The 23,058-nt window shown below is 49.1% G+C and overlaps 1 protein-coding gene across 3 annotated transcripts in view; it reads left to right on the top strand.

Moving 5' to 3' along the window:
• The window catches only part of GPR156 (G protein-coupled receptor 156), a 107,946-nt gene extending 85,767 nt beyond the window's left edge, over positions 1-22,179 (top strand). For all 3 annotated transcript variants that reach the window (XM_066347648.1, XM_066347650.1, XM_066347651.1), the window contains exons 7-10: positions 134-229; positions 4,940-5,176; positions 13,522-13,680; positions 19,116-22,179. In XM_066347648.1, coding sequence (XP_066203745.1) covers positions 134-229; positions 4,940-5,176; positions 13,522-13,680; positions 19,116-20,462 — 1,839 coding nt within the window. In that variant the 3' untranslated portion in view covers positions 20,463-22,179. The remainder of the gene's footprint in view (positions 1-133; positions 230-4,939; positions 5,177-13,521; positions 13,681-19,115) is intronic.
• The last annotated feature ends 879 nt before the right edge of the window (positions 22,180-23,058 follow it).

Here is a 23,058-nt window from a genome sequence, read left to right as displayed (position 1 = left end):
ATTTTATAACTTTTACACATTAAGGGGGAAAATATATGCTGTAGAGGAGTCCACGCTCCAGGATCTTCACAGGGATCTGTTGTGTGTTCCCTGTTACCGTGCGTGCCCACAGTCCTGACTCTGTGTCCCCCAGGTGACAGGGAGAGAGGTGTCCTGCTCGCTGACCAGCACACACTTCTGCGCTTCCCGGTACTCTGACGTCTGGATTGCTCTCGTTTGGGGATGCAAGGTGGGTACCCACATCTCCTTGGGTATTCTCTGTCACTAACAAAATGAATATGAAGAAAGGATTAATGAGGTGATTCATGCAAAGAATCTTGAAATCAAGGAAGACCTCTGTTGATACATAAATCTCAAAGTCACGGCCCCTATTATTTCTCTACTATTTGGGGTGGTCACTTTTTTTAGAAAATTACATTTAAAGGGGTGACATTGATCAATAAGACTTTTTCAACTCTTTGGACTCCTTCATCTTGTTCTCCCCCAAATTAAGTGGGCTCCACCTATTGCTTCTTCCATTTCTTGGCCTGGTTTTTTTTTATATAAATTTTATTAATTTTAATGGGGTGACATCAAGAAATTAGGGTACATATGTTCAAAGAAAACATCTCCAGGTTATCTTGTCATTCAGTCATGTTGCATACTGTCACCCAAAGTCAGATTGTCCTCTGTCACCTTCTATCTGGTTTTCTTTGCCCCTCCCCCTCCCCTCCCCCTCTCCCTCCTTCTCCTCCCCCCCAACCCCGGTAACCACCACACTCTTGTCCATGTCTCTTAGTCTCGTTTTTATGTCCACCTATGTATGGAATCATATAGTTCTTAGTTTTTTCTGATTTACTTATTTCACTCCGTATAATGTTATCAAGATCCATCCATTTTGCTGTAAATGATCCGATGTCATCATTTCTTATGGCTGAGTAGTATTCCATAGTATATATGTGCCACATCTTTATCCAGTCATCTATTGAAGGGCTTTTTGGTTGTTTGCATGTCTTGGCCACTGTGAACAATGCTGCAATGAACATGGGGCTACATGTGTCTTTACGTATCAATGTCTCTGAGTTTTGGGGGTATATACTGGGTCATAAATAAGGTAGTTCTATTTTCAGTTTTTTGAGGAACCACCATACTTTCTTCCATAATGGTTGTACTATTTTACATTCCCACCAACAGTGGATGTGAGTTCCTTTTTCTCCACAGCCTCTCCAACATTTGCTATTACCTGTCTTGTTGATAATAGCTAATCTAACAGGTGTGAGGTGGTATCTCATTGTAGTTTTGATTTTCATTTCTCTAATAACTAATGAAGATGAGCATCTTTTCATATATCTGTTGCTTGGCCTGGTTTTTAACCCTTTAAGTAGTGGGGTTTGGTTTTTTTGTTGTTTTTTTTTTCTGAAGTTGGAAACAGGGAGGCAATCAGACAGACCTGCACGCGCCCAACCGGGATCCACCCAGCATGCCCACCAGGGGGCGATGCTCTACCCATCTGGGGCGTTGCTCTGCTGCAACCAGAGCCATTCTAGCACCTGAGGCAGAGGCCATAGAGCCCTCCTCAGTGCCCTGGCCAACTTTGGAGCCTTGGCTGCAGGAGGGGAAGAGAGAGACAGAGAGGAAGGAGAGGGGGAGGGGTGGAGAAGCAGATGGGTGCTTCTCCTGTGTGCCGTGGCCAGGAATCGAACCCAGGACTCCTGCAATGCCAGGCTGATGCTCTACTACTGAGCCAACCGGCCAGGGCCAGTAGTGGGTTTTTTTCATGCTTGCTGATCCCCAGGAGTGAGATTTTTTGTTTTGTTTTGTTTTTAAAAAATGAGATTAGTTCCGGTTACAATTTTATTAACTTAAAAATGTTTGTTTGATAACCAATTAATGGAAACAAGAAGAACATACATTTGCCATTTTTTTACTGTTGCCTTACACATTTTTAAAATAAATCAATTGTACTCTGGATGGTCAGGAGGCACAAGGACGGACGTACATGAATGTTTGTACTACTCAAAGGGTTAAAATTGATTTGGCAATATCAGTTGTCTTCCAAAATCCCTACAAAGAAGATTTCTGTCAAGGTATCTAGCTGCCATTCATCTACCAATTTCTCGCTCTGGTTGGAAGCAGGACTCGCCCTAAGACAGATGACACTATCCATGGTGTCCTTTGAGTGATTCTAGCTGCCTCAAGTGTCTGCCACCCCGAATCTCCCATCATTCGACTCATTTGTCTCTGTTACGTGGCTAAAATAGGATATTATTTCCAGGGGGTACAGGACGCCTACACAGGGCACTAAGGGAGGTCCTTAGACCCAGTTGTCCTATTAGCTGGTTTTCAGCTTGGAGGGACAGAGAGTCTGGCTCTGGGGAGCACAGGGAAGGCCTGTTTCAATGGACAGGGCCAGCTCTGCGTGGCAGGAGGCTGCCTGTCGATGATCAGGACAGAACGACCTAGTTGACTGCTGGCAGAGTAGGGTTTTTCCTAGAAATATGCGGTCTCCAAAGGTAAGTTTTCAAGTGGTTGCTTCAGAGCAATAGGCCTGGGGCTGGGCGGGGCTGGGACAGGGAGATGTTTTTAATTATGTGCATATAGAAACATTTTGATAAGAAAACACTAGGAACAGCTCCTGATCTCTAGTTTCTTGCTAATGCTTAAGAAAATGAGCCTCAGAATTTAACAGAACAGGATTGGAATTCTGACTCAGCCCCTTCCTAGCTGACCTTGAACCGTATTTAACCTCTCTGAGCCTTAGTTCCCTTACAGAAAATGGGAATGATGATACTATCCACTCAGAACCGTTTTGAGTTTCAAAGGAGTTCACGCATGGTAAGAGTTCTGAACCAGTCCTGGCCTGTAGTAAGAGCTCAGTGACTGTTAGTTATTATTACTAATCTTCTGCTGCTCCCTAGACAGTTCTGAAGAACACAGTCCCTCTCCCAGGCAGGTCCCAAGCCCCTGGAGAAGAGCATGCTCCCCTCAGCACAGAAGCCCGGCACCCGTCATCGCAACTCCCTTTGCAACTCAACTTGATTTATTTTCTCTGCCACCTCTTATGTATTCCCATTTCTATTTTATTCCACTGTCATATCTTTCTGAAGGACATAGAAAGAAAAGAGCGCTGAGCACGAGGAAACTGGCTCAGCAGGACCCCCGTGGGCTCCCTAGTCCACGAGCAGTCCGTGCGGAGGACCCAGATCTCCTCGTAACGTTCCAGGAGCCCCCACCTGAGCCCATCAGCCGCCAGCTGCCCCGCCCACACTTCTCACTTGTGAAGTGTACAGTGAGGAGTACAGTGAAGGCACACAACACACAACTACACATGATTCACTGAAGCATGCATCCTGGATACATAGGGGCTCTATTAATACCTAGTTCCCATTGGACAAGTATTTTAATGGAATTAAAGATTTTAAATAGAATCCAATTTCATCCGTTCAGAATCATAAAGAGTTCATTTCATTCGCCTTTGATTAAATGACTAAGAATCCAACTCTGCCAAATGCCACCTGATGGCATCAGTTAGCCAAAAGACAGGTCCCCGTGGCCTCCTGACTTGTGTATCTTCTAACCACTGAAGGTTTCAGGGTGGCATACCTAGTTCCATTTGTGACACCAGACATGGGCACCCACACGGCATCTCTGCCGTGCTGACTCCTCCACTCTAGGCACGGTCAGTCCTCCCAGAAGTTATTATTAGGACCGTCCCTGCAGGTTCAGCCGGTCAGGTCGGGGGATTTCAGAGTCACTGGCAGATGCCTTGCTGATACCTGACCTCAGAGTCATTGTTAGTTCTCGCCCCGAATCCCGACTGTTCCCACCCACCTCATCCCTCGTGGCATCTTCAGATTCAGTTATAAAACATGGACATTTGGGTCTTGCCTTCAGTCTCCCCACCAGACCAAGCTCCTTGAAAAGCGGGAGCACAACTGATTTCTCTTTGTAGCACTGTTTCCTGCCCTCCACCTAGCCTGACACTTTGCATGTAGTCAGGAGAACATATGTTCTATATATTATGTACTATTATATCTATTATATTATTATGTGTTATTGTACTATTATGTAATCTATATATTATATATTATTGATTAAAGCTTTGATTTCTGTTTAAATGCAGCTCCTTCCTTTTCTCCTTACTACAAATGAGGAATTTGAGAGCAGCTTTATATTCATGGGAAAGAGGAAAGAATAGGGCCCTGGGTGCTAGTGGTGGGGGCCAGGAATGTCACAAAGAGGGTGAAAGATGTAGACAGAGCCTCTGCTGCCAGTGCCTGTGCCTGCGCCACAGTCTTGTCTAGGTGCCAGCCTGCCTTTGTTCTCCTGTTTCCACTCTCCAGCCTCCATAAACACCCCCTGGCACAGAGCCATTGCCAGCCCAGTGATCCTTTGTGTAGATTAGAAAAAGTCATCCCCTTTCGGCAGATGCAATCTTGCAGGTGCAGGGCTTGGCAAGCAGATGGTGCCTTTGGGAAAATTAGAAAAAAGCGACCCTTCCTCAGGCATTACCCCTGCTATGGCACATGGCTTAACAAGCAGACTGTGGGGCTATTTCAGCTTCCACATGGCCCTCTGCTCCACGCAGTGCAGAACCACACAGGGGATGTGCCAGCCCTCAGTGCCAGCAGCGTGACGCGTCCACTGCCCTCCTAGTGTCCACAGCCTTTTCTGTAGGGTTTCTGCCCACCAAGACCGTCCTGTCCTGTGCTTCATCCTAGCGGAGTTCTGTCTTGCCAACCTCTGGTAAACTAATTCTCAGTGCAGGAAAGGAAAATAACATTTATTAAGCGCTTACTAGGTATAAGGGGCCACCCTAAGGGTCTGAGTAAATCCTCATAGCCACCCTTTAAGGTAGGTATTATTATCTTTATTTTAAATGGTCCCAACGCTCCTGCTCGTTGACCCGGAATCTGTTATTCCACTTCCCTGAGCCTCTGATTCTCCTCTCTGCCCCCAGGGTCTGCTGCTGCTCTACGGTGCCTACCTGGCTGGCCTGACTGAGCACGTCAGCTCTCCTCCCGTGAATCAGTCCTTAACCATAATGGTTGGGGTCAACCTTGTGGTCCTGGCTGCTGGGCTTCTTTTTGTGGTCACCAGATACTTGCACTCCTGGCCCAACCTGGTCTTTGGCCTCACATCTGGAGGAATCTTTGTTTGCACGACCACCATCAACTGCTTCATCTTCATCCCCCAGGTATGCTCTCGGGAGAATGTGGCAGGGCTGGTCCTCCGGAGGACTTGATGGACGTGATAAGTTGCTCACTGTGTTTTCTATCAAGACATTTGGGTGCCATTTGTTGGAGAGTCAGAAGGAAGGTGGGTTCCTGGTGAGCTGGCTCCTGTGCTCCCCTCCTTGCTCTGCTGAAGGAAGGCAGCTCCGCTCCCAGTCAGCGAGGCGGGCAGCCGCCCGTTTCCACACTTCCTCCCCTGGCAGCTGACTTGCAGACCTGCTCTTCTATCCACCCTCTAGCCCAGGGGTCTCAAACTCGCGGCCCGCGGGCCGCATGCGGCCCGCCGAACAATTTTGTGCGGCCCGCAGACTAATCCACAAAGTTCAAAATATTTTGGATAAAATTAAGTAAGCCTAGGGGCCTACTTGTATTTTTCATTTCTCTAGCATCCTAGCTAGACATTAGCTTAGTTAACAGCAGTTGTGACGCGAACTACAGTTTCTGGTTGTTTTGTGACACTGAGTAAACTGCATGTACGATTGTGCTTGTTGTACTGATTTTTTTTTGTTTTCAACTGCAGTGAGAAAAGTGTTGCGTAACAGTTGCCTTTTGTAGACCTAGTGCGGCCCGCCGAAGGGCTGTGATCTTGCTCTGCGGCCCACATGCTGAGTTGAGTTTGAGACCCCTGCTCTAGCCTGTTCCCCCTTCCCCGGCTGTGATCTTGCTCTGCGGCCCACGTGCTGAGTTGAGTTTGAGGCCCTTGCTCTAGCCTGTTCCCTCCTCCCCCATCCCTTCCTCGTGTGGATCGTGTCGTTCTTTCACTTGCCTGGCAGTGAACAGCCTTTCCTTCTTTGCTGTTTAGGATTGCAGGTTTACGGGGAAAAATTCATTTGAAGCTTTATGCAATTTTAAGTGTTTCCTTTATTATTAGAAAAGTATAGCGTGTTCCTCTTCTTTTTATAATAAGGAGAAATAAAAACTAAATAAAAATGTGTTTCATATTATGGGGATTAAAGGAAAAAAAAAAAAAACTATTGAGGGAGGTAGAAGCAGAAATGTCCTGACAGCAAAGAGGAAGAAAGGGAGTTGGAGGGAGAGGCGAAGGAATCCCCAGGCTATCAACGGAAGGCGCTGTGAAATGGTTCCTGTTTGGCCCGAGGTACCACTGAGCCACACACAGCTGTTAATGAATGGGGCATCAGACCCTTTCCTGTTTCCCTGTAGTTCTCCTTCTCTTCGCCTGAGGTCTCCCTCATCCCACTACCCCCTCAACCCCCCATTCTGGTTCCCACCGCAGCTTCCAACTGACTGTGAGTGACTTTGCTATGAGGGCACTGACCGATGAAATGGACCAATAAGACGAGGTCCACAAATTTTTAGAGGGTATTTATAAAAGGGCGTGAGTGCCGGGTGGATCCCAGTTGGGTGCATGCGGGAGTCTGTCTGACTGTCTCTCCCCGTTTTCAGCTTCAGAAAAATACAAAAAAAAAAAAAAGGGCGTGATTTACTTTGGGGCATGATCATGTGACACAGGCCTAAGCCTTTTACTCTTCTTCCTTTTCACAAATTCTCATGAAAATACTCAAAAGAGTAAACAAATACAGAAGTATCTGTAGCATTAGCACTAAAAACCAAGGATGGGTATTGCCTCTGTGCCAGAAACTAGAGGAGTTTTTGCTGAATCTGAATATTACAAGAACTGCATTAAAGGAAGCCACGGAGAGAAAAGGGCTATGAAAAGCAAGGGCTATTCGCATCTGGGAGAATGGGGAAAGGGAGTGGGGAGGGTCCTTGGGGAAAACCCACCCTTTACGCCCGGTAGCACATATTGTGAATCAGGAACCCATCCACTCTGCCGAACCCTTTCTTCCTTGCTCACCTCCACTATATAGTCTGAAACAACTAAACCCTTGCTTGTCCAGCCTCTCCTACAACTAAAGGTGACCATGTGACACTACTTTGAATACTAAAGGTTTTCTGGAAGGTTTCTGAGGAAGTTTTTCCTTTCCTGAAAAAGCTACAGGTGTGGCTGGCTCCACCTCTTCTATGTTCTTTCTACTTGGAACGTTTGTTATGTCTGGAGCTGTGGCAGCCATCTTGTGATGATGAGGGAAAAGTCAAGAGAAAGTATTTACTAGGAAACTATAGTTCTTCCCATGTAAGACTGTAAATTCAGGGGGAAGGGACCTATGAAGTGCTTATGCAGTTCATAAGAAGTCTACAAATTTCTGGAGATTTGGAGAAGCTATTTCCTCTGAATAAAATAGAAGTTTTTAAGCCCTGGCTGGTTGGCTCAGTGGTAGAGCGTCGGCCTGGTGTGCAGGAGTCCCGGGTTCGATTCCTGGCCACGGCACACAGGAGAAGCATCCATCTGCTTTTCCACCCCTCCCCCTCTCCTTCCTCTCTGTCTCTCTCTTCCCCTCCCGCAGCCAAGGCTCCATTGGAGCAAAGTTGGCCCGGGCGCTGAGGATGGCTCTGTGGCCTCTGCCTCAGGCGCTGGAATGGCTCTGGTTGCAACAGAGCGACGCCCCAGATGGGCAGAGCATCGCCCCCTGGTGGGCGTGCCGGGTGGATCCCGGTCGGGCGCATGCGGGAGTCTGTCTGACTGCCTCCTCGTTTCCAACTTCAGGAAAAAAAAAAATAGAGGTTTTTAGAAGACATCAGATTTGTCTTGTCAGTAGGATTTAAAGAATATTGACTCTCTTCAACCAGAGCAAACCATCACAAGAAGAACATAATTTTAGATCATGAAATATTAAATAAGGATAAAAAATACTGTGTTAATTCAAAACCCCAGTAGAGGCATTGAATAGGCAATTGGACATGGCAAAATACTGAATTAGTGAGTTAATTTAAAGAAACAGAACACAAGGAGACAGTTCCAAAAATGAGAGCCTAGATAAGAAAATATGAAGAACAAATCTAACGATCCAACTTAGAGCTAATAGGAATCTCTGAAAGGTAAAAATAATTTGGGACAGAAGTAATCACCAAAACACTATGGGAAGAAAAGACTTCCTGATCTAAAACAAGACCTCCACCTGAAACAGTGACTCAGCAACTTCCATGATATGGCTCTACTTATATCTCTTCTATGAACACTTGTCACTGTCACTTTTGCATCCTAAATCTTGGACACAAGACTTTCGCTCTCTTTGGTGTTTGAATCCTCATCTCCTAAATCAGCAGGTACACAGCGGTAGAGCGTCGGCCTGGCGTGCGGGGGACCCGGGTTTGATTCCCAGCCAGGGCACATAGGAGAAGCGCCCATTTGCTTCTCCACCCCCCCCCCCCTCCTTCCTCTCTGTCTCTCTCTTCCCCTCCCGCAGCCAAGGCTCCATTGGAGCAAAGATGGCCCTGGCGCTGGGGATGGCTCCTTGGCCTCTGCCCCAAGCGCTAGAGTGGCTCTGGTTGCGGCAGAGTGACGCCCCCTGGTGGGCAGAGCTTCGCTCCTGGTGGGCGTGCCGGGTGGATCCCGGTCGGGCGCATGCGGGAGTCTGTCTGACTGTCTCTCCCCGTTTCCAGCTTCAGAAAACAAACAAACAAAAAAAAAAAACAGCAGGTACAATCTCATCTACACACAGACATAAAAAATGCAGGTTGATTTTCAGCTTGAAATCTGACTTCCAGGTCTGAACTAAGCAACAAGCATTTGATCTGTTGAAGTGAGAGTGGAAGCAGAATTACTATGGAATACAGGAAGAGGATAGGCAGACGGCTCTGGCCTTTCTTTTTCCTTTTCTCTGTTTCCCATGTTTCCTCCTAGTTGTCTGGAGCTTCCTTTCTCATACTCTGTCTTTCCTCTTCCTCTTGTTTTCTCTCTCACACCTTTTCTCCTGTTGAACGGACCATAATCCAGAATTTATATATTTTATAGTCCATTGTATTTTAGGTTTAGGAAGTAAATTCTTGAAAATCTAAAAGTAACTATAAGGTTTGTCTTTTTTGTGTGTGTGCCCTGGAATTGACTTTCCTTGCTGGCTTTATTGGCCTTTGGCAGAAGAGAAAGCTGTACTCTGTATTCCCAGGAGGGTAAGACAGCTGAGCAACTTTAGAAAAGTATCTGAGGAGAGCTACATGGGGAGGGATGAGATCGGGGGAGGGGACTTCCTTCTTGCCACTGAGCTTTCAGACTGGTCTGCATGGGAGGGGTTTATAAAAACAAAGACACAGATACCTCAATGGCGGCTAGGTGGCGGTAGCGAGCTGAGTGAAATGGATTATGCAACAAGTGGACCGAGGAGCATTCTACACAAGCCCTCAGGAAATGCCTGAGTGTTTATGCCAGACACTGAGGTCATCACCAGCAATGTGCCAGCCTCTGCTTTGGTTGATGGTAACCTGAATGTGAGCCATCCCCACACATACCTTCTCTTTCCCTACCTCCATCTCTGGGAGGCAGATGGGTCGTAAGAGAGGACATTGTTCAGCAAACCCCCAGAGAGTTTCACTTGCTCCTCCATTGCTTCTCAGCCTTTTGGCTAAGATCAAGTGTCATCTGCCCCTCCATGTAAATACTAAGGACTTTCTACTCTACTTTAGAGTTATCTGCGTATGTCTCAGTACCCCTGCTAGATAGGAGAACTTTATTAAGGAAAACTTTCTTCATTTGTTCATTTATTCATCCATTCATTCATTAACTTCTGGGAACATGCAGTTCAGCACATGGCTCTATATCTGGGTTTGGAACGGACATTAAAGGAATTATAACGCTTGTTCTAAGAGTCTGAGGAAGGTAAGTTACACGATGCTGAGGAAGGGGTGCTCCAGCCTGTCTAGGAACTCCATGACATCGTTCCAGAAAATGGGCCCAGTCTTGCACTGGCCAGATAGCTCAGTTGGTTAAGCATCGTCCTGAAGCACAGAGGTTGCTGGTTTGATCCCCAGTCAGGGCACATACAGGAACAGATCTATGTTCCTGTCTCTCTCTGACTTCCTCTCTCACTGAAATCAATAAATAAAATTTAAAAGAGAGAGAGAGAAAACGGGCCCAGTCTAATTTGACCTTGACCTGTGGTGGCACAGCGGATAAAGCGTTGACCTGGATGCTGAAGTTGCCGGTTTGAAACCTTGAAGCTTGCCTGGTCAAGGAACATACGAGAAGCAAGTACTATGAGTTGATGCTTCCCATTCTTCCCCTTCTATTCTCTCTCTCTCTCCTCTCTCTAAAATCAATAGATAAAATCTTTAAAAAAAGAGAGAAAGAAAGAAGGAAGAAAGAAGAAAGAAAGAAAGAAAGAAAAGAAAAGAAAAGAAAAGAAAAGAAAAGAAAAGAAAAGAAAAGAAGCCCAGTCTTGAAGGAGAAGCAAGAGTTCACTGTGCAGATTGGGGGAGGCTGGTGGGTGGCATTCAGACGGAGGAACACTCTGACAAGAGGAGAGAGAACAGACTGTGTTTGAAGCACTACAAATCTTTGTAGTTTTTGAGGCACAAACTGAAGGGGAGAGTGGCCGAAGGTTAAGCGGTGAACTTCTCAAGGCCTGAGTGTATCCTGTTCAAGACTTGAGATTTAATCTCACTGTATTAATTGCTGCTGTAACAAATTAATACAAACTTAGTGGTTTAAAACAGTATAAATATAATCTTATAGTTCTGGGAGTCAGAAATCTGAAATGGGTCTTATTTGGCTAAAACCCGGGTGTCAGTGGGTCTCTGTTCCCTCTGGAGGCTCCAGGGGAGAATCCAGCTCCATGCCTTCTCGGCTTCCGGAGGCTGCCCGCACTGCTTGTCTCCTGCCTTCTTTCTCCAGCGGTAGCGCCAGCAGTGTGGCAGCTCCGAAGCTCTCTCCTTCTGACCTCTATTTCCATTGTCGTCTCTCCGTTTCTGACTCTGACCCTCCTGCCTTCCTCTCATAAGAGCTTGTGGTTAATTGGGCCCACCGGTACAATCCTGAATTCTCTTCCCATCTCAAAATTCTTAAACGAAGCACATTTACAGATCCCCTTTTGTCCTGTAAGGCAGCATATTCACAAGTCCCAGGGATTGTTAGGAGGGGAACTTGGAGGCTCGGGGCATTTTTTAGCCTACCACACCTACATAGCCTGAGGCTGAAAAACCAAGAATATGGCTGTCCTTCTGGAGGAAGGGTCATGAAGAGGTCCTTAAATAGTGACCTGAGGGTCATGTATTGCCATAATTGCAATCAATGTTGATAGAGACTTGACTTGGGGGGGGGGGGTGAACACACAATACAGTGTACAGATGATGTGTTGTAGATTTGTTCACCTGAAACCTGTATAATTTTGTTAACCAGTGTCACCTCAATAAATTCAATTTCAAGTTTTTAAAAAGACCATATAGCCCTGGCCGGTTGGCTCAGCGGTAGAGCGTCGGCCTAGCGTGCGGAGGACCCGGGTTCGATTCCCGGCCAGGGCACATAGGAGAAGCGCCCATTTGCTTCTCCACCCCTCCGCCGCGCTTTCCTCTCTGTCTCTCTCTTCCCCTCCCGCAGCCAAGGCTCCATTGGAGCAAAGATGGCCCGGGCACTGGGGATGGCTCTGTGGCCTCTGCCCCAGGCGCTAGAGTGGCTCTGGTCGCAACATGGCGACACCCAGGATGGGCAGAGCATCGCCCCCTGGTGGGCAGAGCGTCGCCCCATGGTGGGCGTGCCGGGTGGATCCCGGTCGGGCGCATGCGGGACTCTGTCTGACTGTCTCTCCCTGTTTCCAGCTTCAGAAAAACGCAAAAAAAAAAATAAAAATAAAAATATAAAGACCATATAGGGACTCTGTGGTATCAGGCTCCAATAACTCCCAAGTCGGGTGATGAGCTGATGGCACCCTAGGCTTTTGAGAAGGACATCTGAGAGGAGGTTCCCGGCCTGACCCAGCACAGATAACACAGACTTCTGACAGCATGAGAGAATCATGCTGAGTTATCAGAAGCCCGGAAAAGACTTGGGTGAGAAGTGGTATTGAAATTGAGGGGAGGATTTAGAATCCTATCTGAGATTTACCAAATTGGGGTCAGTAGATCTTTGATGAGTGAGCAAAGAAGTCCCAGGATCCCATAAGGCTCTACACAGGCACCAGCATCGTTTCCAAGATGCCGGAGTGCCCAGCATACATCACTAGGACTCTCAGCTATGAGACTTCCTGAGGGAAAAGCAGAAGCCTCCAGCACTGTGGCCTTCCCAGCATCCACGTCACTGCCACTCACCAGGTCCAGCCAGTGGCCCAAAGACTCAGGAGGATGGTTCCTGTATGTGAACATTCTATATTCAGTTACATTCCTATCAAATGAAACTAGCCTATGCAGCCCTGGACAGTTGGCTCAGTGGTAGAGTGTCAGCCCGGTATGTGGAAGTCCCAGGTTTGATTCCCAGCCAGGGCACACAGGAGAAATGCCCACCTGCTTCTCCACCCCCCTCTCCTTTTTCTCTATCTCTCTCTTCCCCTCCCATAGCCAAGGCTCCATGGGAGCAAAGTTGGCCTGGGTGCTGAAGATGGTTTCATGGCCTCTGCCTCAAGTGCTAGAATGGCTCCAGTTGCAACGGAGTAATGCCCCAGATGGGGTATGCCAGGTGGATCCCAGTCCAGTGCATGCAGGAGTCTGTCTCTCTGCCTCCCCACTTCTCACTTCAGAAAAATACAATAGAAGATAAAAGAAACTAGCCCATGCTTCCACAGATTGTTTCTCAAACCAGTTTCTCCTGAAAATCTTTCCTTAGGACTTCACAGTTAACAATCTCTCTTCATCAGCTGTGTTGAGGTCATGCTGTGTGGCACAGTGCCCTGCTTACAGCTGTGCCTCTGCCGCTGATTTACTGCATGGGCCTGGGTAAGTCACACTCCTTCTGAGTCTCCATTTGTCAAGGATAAAGGAAAGATCACAGACCTAGTGTTCTGTTATTTTTATTGATATTTATTGCCACTTGTGGTTTACTATCTGAGCTTGATTATTGATTTAGATTAGAAGTCCTCCTAAAAGGAACTGGGTTTTCAATCTCTATAAGCACACCATTACTCAAAAAATGAGGAGAATTAAGAACAGCTACATATAACTAGAAAGTTTCACATGTTACAGATAGTGTTTAGATTGCTTAACCCTGTTTATAGCTAATAAACTTTGGCTTTAGACCATGCCCCCAGGAGTATACTTCAATCTGGTTTTCTTGGGCCAGTCAGCAATGGGTGAGCCAAGCTAAGATTGCTCTATTTCATCTACCTGTTGTCTTCCTTTGGCGTTTTTGAAACTTACTATTCCCTGGACATTCTGTCATTAAAATCCACGAGCTTTCCAGAGCAAAGTGCATTCTGAGGAGAGGAGAGTTTGTGCGTTTGTTTAGCACTGTCATTCCTTCAGGTTTTTGAGAATGTGTTTCTGGGTGTGTAATTAAATAAATAGCATGTGTTCTTTTCTTTAACAGCTGAAGCAATGGAAGGCATTTGAAGAGGAAAACCAAACAACTAGGTGCATGGCCAAATATTTCAGCACTCCAAGCAGAGGCTGCCATACCCAGCATGGGGAGGGACAGAACTGCCACAGCAGAGGAGAGAGAGACTCCATGGAAAGACTCCTCACAGAAGTAAGTGGGGCTCCAGTGAAATGCCGGCGGCCGAGGCCGGGCAGGTTCTCACTGAATTCAGGCTGACAGTAGAGGAACTGCAGAGCCAAAAAGTGGTGGGCCATTCCTGTTTAATAGGGTCTCCCAACGGTGGATGAGCAAATCAGCAGGGGAAAACCGCTTCTCACAGCAGCAGGCGAACAGACAGCAAAACGGCCCCTCGCAGTGGCGGGCAGGCAATCCACAGTCTGCACTGAGGGCAAGCACCTGTAGCCTTACATAAACTAGCCACACATGGCTGTGCCACATGCTCACACACTAAGCATGCAAAGTGCAAGCAAGAAAGCCTAACACAGCTGTTTTCCCTACACCCTTGCCTGGTAGATTCTCTATAAAGAAGTCCAATCGTGCACCTGTGGGCCCCAGATGTCTCATTACTAATGTTCTTTCTTCTCCTTGCATGTCCCCACTTCCTAGCCCCTCCCACTCTAGCATAATGCAAAGCCTCAACATTCCCCCGTGACTGTCCCATCGCCGACCCTCACCCATTTCATTCATTGAACAGAAATGTGCCAGGCATTGTGCTAAGTGCTGATGAATAAAACAAATAGTCTCTACCTTCATGGAACTTACAGTCTAATGGAGGAAATAGATACTGATCAAGAGAATAATGGAGAAGAAAATCAGGGTGGTAAGACAGAACAATGGGTGATAAGAGCAAGGGAACCTAATTTGGAGCTGTTAACCAAGACTCTCTGAACTGAGAGCTGAAGGTTAAGTACAAACTGGCTGGAAAAGAGAGCAGGGAAAAGCATTCCAAGTTTGGAACAGCCTTGTAAAAGCCTTGAGTCGCAGTGGATGCTAGCTTCTTTTGTATGGTACATTCTTCCCTTACCTAGAGTAGTGTGCTCCACAACAAGGTCTATGGGGCACTTCCTGTATTTCCAGGTTCTAACTAGAGATGTCAATCATCCCACCAACCCTGAGAGTCAACAAGTGTCTGAAAATGGGGAGGAGATGGCCCTGGCCAGTTGGCTCAGCGGTAGAGCGTCGGCCTGGTGTGCGGGGGACCCGGATTCGATTCTGGCCAGGGCACACAGGAGAAGCACCCATTTGTTTCTCCACCCCCGCCCCCCTCCTTCCTCTCTGTCTCTCTCTTCCCCTCCCGCAGCTGAGGCTCCATTGGAGCAAAGATGGCCCGGGCTCTGGGGATGGCTCCTTGGCCTCTGCCCCAGGCGCTAGAGTGGCTCTGGTCGCGGCAGAGCGACGCCCCGGAGGGGCAGAGCATCGCCCCCTGGTGGGCAGAGCGTCGCCCCCTGGTGGGCAGAGCGTCGCCCCTGGTGGGCGTGCCGGGTGGATCCCGGTCGGGCGCATGCGGGAGTCTGTCTGTCTCTCCCCGTTTCCAGCTTCAGAAAAATACAAAAAAAAAAAAAAAATGGGGAGGAGGGCTGAGCGGGGCCTGCGAGTATCATAGCAGCCCCAAGGGGGGCCAGGTGGTCCCCAGCCCTTCTTTCTTCTGCACTTGAGCGAGAGCTGGAACCTCTCCCAGAAAGGAGCCCTGTGGCTTGCAGAGAGCATTCCAAAAAGCCCGAGGAGGCTCTGTCTCAAAAAGGAGGCGCGAGGCCCAGAAGAATTAGTCTTTCCATACTAACTGAATTATATTTATTTATTTTTTTTTTTTTTTTCAGTACAGAACATACCCGAGTAGGTGCTATTTGGGAAACGATGTTTTCCTGTAACTGGACTGACACACGGGGGTCAGTCGTTGCTGGGTGAGAGGATGGTGGGGTACGAAGCGACTCAGCTCGTGAAGGGCTTCGCCTTCCCTGCACCGCTGTCTGTGCCCCTGTAGTCTCCCACACCAGGCCTGTAGTCTGAACCATGGTAAAAAATCAGCGTAGGACTCTATTTCTGTAGTTTATGAAGCATTTGGGACTTTGTTTCAAAGCCAGATTTCTCCCCACCCAGCAAGGGAGTAGCATTGCCTTTGATACTCTGTGAAGTCTTCAAAGAAGCATTTCCCCCCAATGCAACAGAAGGTCAGAAACTTGGTGAGAACAGCCAGGGTGGTTTTCATTCACAATCAGCTAATGTTGGAACAGCCAAGTGGCCTGATTCTTTAGCGTTATGGTCATTTATGACTTGCTTTCTGTACTTCTACCACCCGTTTCCCGTGTAGTGACTGAATCTGCTCTGTCCCAGAGTTGCCCTGTGTCTGCAGAGGAAGGGCCCTAATAGGGAGCAGATGCCTAGGCAATGGAAAGCTGGCTTCCCCCCAGCACCCTACACATGGTACATGTTTCCCAGAAGAGGCTTGAGAACCAGAAGCCATCCCAGGACCCTGTAGCAGGCCCACAGAGGTTCCAGTACCTGACCCCCCAGCTCTGCATTGCCGGTGGACAAACACGGTCTCTCTCCTGCCTCGCTATGTGACAAACCCTGACTCCAGCTTCCCTCCAGTGGAGCCCCTCTGCCACCCTTACTTTGTCTTCCTCTTACTTTCCCATGATCTAGGAAATCCACCTCCTCGTTCTTGCTCCCTTTGCTGCCAAGGCCAGGGGTTCCCCAGAGGCTATTCAGGCAGCACTCATCACTGATTTCCCCGGCTGGGTCAAAGCCAGCAGGTCAAACCTTCCCAGAAGTATAAGGACCTCCCTTCCATACTCCACAGCAGAGGAAACCCATCTATTATTTTTCTTCCTTGAACCATAGAGGGTGACAGAGGGTGATTCCATTTCTCTCTCTCCCCCTCTCTCGTATCTCTCTCTCTCTTTTTATCAAGAGAGAGACAGACAGACAGGAACAGACAGGAAGGAAGAGAGATGAGAAGCATCAATTCTTTGTTGTGGCACCTTAGCTGTTCATTGATTACGTTCTCATACATGCCTTGACTGGGGAACTCAGGCGTGCCAGTGACCCCTTGCTCAAGCCAGCAACCTTGAGCTCAAACCAGCAACCTTGGGCTTCAAGCCAGTGACGTTGGGCTCAAGCCAGCGACCATGGGGTCATGTCTATGATCCCATGCTCAAGCCAGAGACCCCGCACTCAACCTGGTGAGCCTGTGCTCAAGCTGGATGAACCCTCACTCAAGCTGGCAACCTCAGGGTTTTGAACCTGGGTCCTCTGCATCCCAGGCTGATGCTCTATCCACTGTGCCACCGCTTGGTCAGGCTTTTATTTTTTTTTAAGAGAGAGGAGAAAGAGAGAGAGAGCGAGAAAAGGGGGGAGAAGTGGGAAGCATCAACTCATGGTAGTTGCTTCCTGTATGCGCCTTGACCAGGCAAGACCAGGGCTTTGAACCAGTGACCTCAGACTTCTAGGTCGATGTTTTATACACTGCGCCACCACAGGTCAGTCTCTGTTTCTCTTTGTGAAACACTCCTGTGGATGTTTTGCTTCCCTAGATGTGCTCATTTAAATGCAGCTGCCATGGTGGGTCATATTTGGTGTCACAGTGGTGGTGGCTCACACCACACCTCTGATTAGCATGCAGCCATGGTGAAAACAAGAGCCCACTATTTTCTCTGAAAGAAGAGAAATTTACTGTTTACACTGACATTTCTAAATCCATCACCAGCCACTTTCAGATGTTTGGTCTGCTGGGAGAAGAGTATTCTTCCCAACTCAGCATTTATCCGATTTTTCTACCCTCAAAGCAATTTGTAGATAAGGCACAAAGCGGTCAGCACTCAGAGTTCACTTGCCAGAGTGGTTGTCACCGGTTGGTGGCTTCCTCCTAACTCTGTGAGGCAGCAGAGGCTAGCCTGGCAATGTGCAGGGTGGGCTTTCTGAGGAGGGAGATTGTTGGGGGTCCTCCTGGACAACCAGCACAGTCCTGAGCTGTTTGGCACCAGGTACCATGAAGAGCCTGAACGAATGCCGCGCAGTTACTCATCCACTCTGCTCCCGGTGAGTCCTGAGTCATCTGCACCTCCCCGGTGATGCTCAGGCCTCGCCTCTCTGTGGGTGCGGAAAAGGGAGGCCGGGCAAGCAGGTGCTTCCGCTTACTCACCAGTTACTCACTGGGCTGGGGACTCTCCTGATGATAAAAGGAATAGACTAAACCAGGACATAACCGGGAGTTCCAACGTCAGAGAACTCACCTTCCTGCTTATGAACGGGAGCAGACGACCTGTCTTGGGGTGGCTGCCAGAGACTGTTGCTGGACTAGGTTCCTTAATGCACTGCTTTCTGAAAGGGTCACGTGAACGTGAGAAGGAACCACAAGTTTGGTCCATAGGCAATTTGTTTCAGGTATCCTAATGAAGAGAAACATCCTTTTATTTCTAGAGTGTGATAAAAGGATGACCAGATGCTCATCCTCAGCTTCTAAAGATGATAGCAACCAAGAGACAGCCTTTGGGATTTGGACAAGCAGTTCCTAGAACACAGTGCTTGTTATTATCTTTCCCAAACCCTTAACCCCAGTGTCCGCCCCGAAACCATCAGCTCCCCCTGGTGACCTGTTCCCTGCTCCACTGCCTTTGATCAACAGGAATTTCAGAAGATGGACATAGGTCTGAGTTGGGGGATCAGCTGCTGTACCACAGAGGATGCTCAGGGCACACCTGTCACTGGTCTTTTCTTCCTATTTCCTGCCCGTGAGCTCAGTTAGTACCAGCACACCTTTGCAGCTCGCACCTTCCAGGCCTCCACGCAACAGGTGGGCAGCTCAACAACAGAACTGGCCCAGCCGCATTCATCTCTGAGTTCCATTAGAGAGCGTTGGATCGAGCTATCAGAGACTTAGGTCCAACAATCCTATTAAAAGAAAAAAAGCTTCTCCAATAAGCCCGATGCCTGTGCTACTAGTAACTGATGGTGCCAGGTGGCAGCTTTGCCTTCCGCCCCAAAGCCCCAGCAAGGGAGGTGAGAACACCAACCTGACATTCTCACTGGCCCTTCAGCGTTCCAGTCTCACCTCTTTGGCCAGGAACCTCCGCCTTTCGCTCTGTTTTTCCACTTTCTAGTCTGTTTAGCAAGAGGCAAAATATTTGTTTCTCCATTCAGTCATCCCCTTGAAGTGTGCCTCAAATTCATCTGTAATTTGCAAAAGTGTGATAAACCCAGAGTTGGGCCATTATTCCGACTGGTGTCCCGCAGAGCAAGCTGACGCTCTCAGTTCTGAGGAGGGCGTGCAGCGGCAGCAAGCCAGCCCCCCGTCTCCTAGTCAGTGCCACAGAGTGCGGACTTAGCGGGAGATGAAGATCACACGACAGTAAATCACGGTTAAACTTTATCGAGCACCATGTGTCATTTTCGGTGTTAAGTACTTTGTGTGCATCACGTTTTTCCACTTTGTGGAGGTGCCTCCTCAGAGTCTAAAGACACCAGCTAATACCCAGCAGAACCAGGAGGTAAACGAAGGTTGTCCGGTGCCACACCTCCTCCACCAGGGAAGAGTGTCAAAACCCTTGGTGGCATCTTTGGTTGATGGTTTTGCTTTTATCTTACAGAAAAACGCTGTGATCGAAAGCCTGCAGGAACAAGTCAACAATGCCAAAGAGAAGCTCGTGAAGCTGATGTCCGCTGAGTGTACCTATGAGCCCCCAGAGTGGGCTGTCCTGCCTGCCTCTCCCCACAGTGAGCATGGCCAGGCTGCAGCCCCCGAGGGTGCCCTGCACGGCCTGGCGAGTCAGAGGCATTCGGAATGCCTCTCTGACTCTCAGAATGATACCAGCGCATCCGCCCAAGACCTCCAGAATGCCTCAGCACCCTCCTCGAGTGCACAAGGTCTCAAGGGGCCTGGGAAGGACACTGGCTCCTGCCCAGGGCAGAAGGACACGTCTGACTTGCAAGACTTTTCTGATCATTTAAATTTGGGCAACAGCCAGAAGCCACAGGCTGAACAAAACCAGGGTGCAGAACGAAGAGACCAGGTACCTGTGGCCCCCTGCCAGAGCCTCCTACCAGGTGAAGAAGGTCCTGTCTCCCAGCAACAGGGGCAGCTGGACAACTCAATGGAGCCCCCAAAGCGGCTCTCAAGGGTCAACTCAGTGATCAGGGAGAAGCTGCAGGAAGTCCTACAAGATCTGGGCCTGGGCCCTGAGGCTGCCCTCCCCTCGTCCCCGTCCTGTCCCCAGCAGTCCTGGAAGAGCAGCGCTGGCCACAGCCCCCAGAAGCTGCCGCTCTCCAAGGAGCTGGGCTTCAGCCCACACATGGTGAGGAGAAGGTGGGCAGTGCAGCGGGCTCGCTCACACTTCCCGGGCTCTGTATCCTCATTTGTAGGGCATCGGACAAATAGGATTGTATCTGGCACGAAAAGTGGCTTGAGTGTGCAGAACAGGGACAGACTCTGCTTGGACCCTCAAGCCGTTGATTCCAGAGTGCCCTTTTCCAAGAAGCCTTCACTACTCCCAAATCCTCAAGGTACGCCAGGCCCCCTCGATGACAGCGAGCAATGCCAGACAGAGCCCGAGGCGGCTGGAAGGGGCTTTCCTCACCAGCCTTCCGGTTCTGGCCAGGGACAGTGTCCCCCTGGCCCATGCCCATCCAGAGCCTCAACAGAGCTGCCTGAACAGCGACAGCGACAGCGACAGCTCCCAGGGTCCCCAGGCTGCCCCTCCCTCTCTTCTCCGTGCAACTACCTGGACACCGAGTCCAGCAGCTCAGACGACTTCTTCTGCCACTGCCACCGGCCCTACTGTGAAATCTGCTTCCAGAGTTCCTCTGATTCCAGTGACAGCGGCTCATCAGACATCGACCCTGAGTGTGCTGGGGGCCTGGCTTCCTGGGAAAAGCTCTGGGCCCGCTCAAAGCCTATTGTGAACTTCAAAGATGACTTAAAACCCACACTGGTGTGAAACACAGCAGAGCAGACCTGGATATAGAGGTCAGTCCAGGACAAGCCGTACCAAGGCCTATAGGAGGAAGGCCAGTTCTGGCCTTTGGGGAACACACCAGCACCTGCATTTGACTAGCCCTTACCATGTTTCAGCTATGTTCACTTGAGTACCTTGAGCACTTCTTGATCTATAAAAAGAAAGGTAGTGCCTATCTTGTTACTACCTCACGGCATTCTGTAAAAGACTCCAGTGGAGTGACCATAAAAGATACACTTTGGATAAAAGGTGCTAACTGAGCACAGCCTTTCCACCCTGGTCAGCCTGTGTTCTCCAGAACTCCTACTCTCTACCAGATGGGTAGCTGCTGGACAGACAGATGGAGAGATGGAAGGAAAATTTTTGCAGAACCAAAGTTGTGGACTATGCCGCATCAAACTGGCCTTTTGGTAGCAGACCTGCTACAACGATAAGTTTCCTTCATCCTTGGGTGTCCCGTTCTTCTCGGGGGTCATGGTTTTGTTTCTACTAACAGTTATAAGCAGGACTGCCTCTGGGTTTTAGCTTCTGGCAAGACTCTGCTCACAGCCACCTCTACGGCACCGTGGTTCATGTCCTTCCACTGTTAGGGCAGCTCACCCTCATCCCTGAGACAGTCAGGTCTCCATGTGACCACAGGCCACCCACATCCCCCTCTGGGGCCGTCCTCTGGTCCTGTGGCCCACCCCTTTGGCTCTGCCAGTGGTGCAGCTGTGGACTGGGAGGAAGCACACACTGGCTCTGCTGGGCTAGGGGAGGCCCTGCTGGTCAAGAGGTGCTTTTGGTGCCATTGGGGTTGTATGGCTGCCAATGGATACATAAACCTGGAGATAGAAAATGGGGAAATAGGAAGAAACGGGGAAGAAGAAGGCAGGAAATAAAACAGGTTTTGAAAATTTACCTTGAGTCAGGCACAGTAGTTGGCAGTATCAAATTTCAATAATTTTTATGACAATCCTGGAAAATAAGACACTCCCATTCCCATCTTTATGGAGGCTCCGAGAACAGAGATAACTCTCACAACTTCATACCCCTGGAGAGTGGCTTATGTGGGGGCCTGTCCGCAGCTCATGGGACACCAAGGTGGTAGGTTTTCCCAGGGATACAGCTCTTTACTCCTTCTGGGAGTGGCAAGCAGGGCTTGGCAGGCCAGACAACTAAGGCAAGGGTAGCAGAGGAAAGCTGAGACGTGCTCAAGCTGGAGCCCAGGACAGCTGCACCAAGGTGACAAAACAGGGCTCCTCACTTTGGGGGACACTTCGGGGAAGCAGCCTTCACTGTCTCAGGGGCCTGCCTGTACCTCACAGGGAGCCAGTGGGTTGGGGAGGGATGCGTGCAGGAACTCGCCTGCCAGAGCCCCAGGGAAGACACAGATGGGTCCACTTCACTGTTGCTGACTCGGTCATTGTCTAGAGGCCGTCCTCTGCCCTATCCTTGTGTGTGTACATGTTCATGAGCAGGAGTTTGAGTCTCATTAGACATGCCTGGAGGGGGCATTTGGTATAAATGTCTCACAGAAGAATTACCACAGACTTTCAGAGGCTGCAGACCCTGGATTGGGAGGCCCTCCTGGTAGCACAACTCCTTCTGTCGTCTGCTTTTACATACCAATGTCATAACTTATTCTGTGTGTGGGTTTGTAGTTTCTGCTTGTGCTGTTTGTTTGCTGTCCAAGTGATAACTTAATAAAAGAGAAACAACTCCCAAGGCACGTCTCTTCAGAAATTCTGGTCTTGGGCTGGGGAGTAGAGGCACAGAGAGTGGACACCCAACAGTCATCAGAGTTGCCACTGGGTCACACTGGGTTCCAAGGCATCTTCTACCAAACTTCATTTGTAACAGAAACACCTGCCCCAGGGGACAAAGGAAACTCTAGAGACCCTGGACCCTTCAACCCACGGGGGTACTTCAGCTCCTTTCCTCCTAGTACAGAGGTCAGGAACCTATGGCTCGCAAGCCAGATGTGGCTCTTTTGATGGCTGCATCTGGCTTGCAGACAAATCTTTAATAAAAAAAATAATGTTAAAAATATAAAACATTCTCATGTATGATAATCCATTCATTTCCTACCGCTCATGTTCATGGTTGCTGGTGGCTGGAGCCAATCACAGCTGTTTTGGGGGACGACACCAAATTTTTATTGGATAATGTGTAATGTACACAGGTCATTGTGAGGTCAGGAAATAAACTTCCCTCCTTTTAATCAAGTAGTCAGCTAGCTAATTGCAGAAACCCTTTTTTTTTTTTTTTTTCTTCTTTTTTAATCTTCTGAAGCTGGAAACGGGGAGAGACAGTCAGACAGACTCCCGCATGCGCCCGACCGGGATCCACCTGGCACGCCCACCAGGGGTGACGCTCTGCCCACCAGGGGGCGATGCTCTGCCCCTCCGGGGTGTCGCTCTGCCGCGACCAGAGCCACTCTAGCGCCTGGGGCAGAGGCCAAGGAGCCATCCCCAGTGCCCAGGCCATCTTTGCTCCAATGGAGCCTTGGCTGCGGGAGGGGAAGAGAGAGACAGAGAGGAAGGAGGGGGTGGGGGTGGAGAAGCAAATGGGCGCTTCTCCTATGTGCCCTGGCCGG

The sequence above is a fragment of the Saccopteryx leptura genome, chromosome 8 (genome assembly GCF_036850995.1).
Source record: "Saccopteryx leptura isolate mSacLep1 chromosome 8, mSacLep1_pri_phased_curated, whole genome shotgun sequence".
Lineage (NCBI taxonomy): Eukaryota > Metazoa > Chordata > Mammalia > Chiroptera > Emballonuridae > Saccopteryx > Saccopteryx leptura.
Note: the sequence above shows the minus strand (reverse complement) of the source record. Positions and strands in the feature narration are given on the sequence as shown.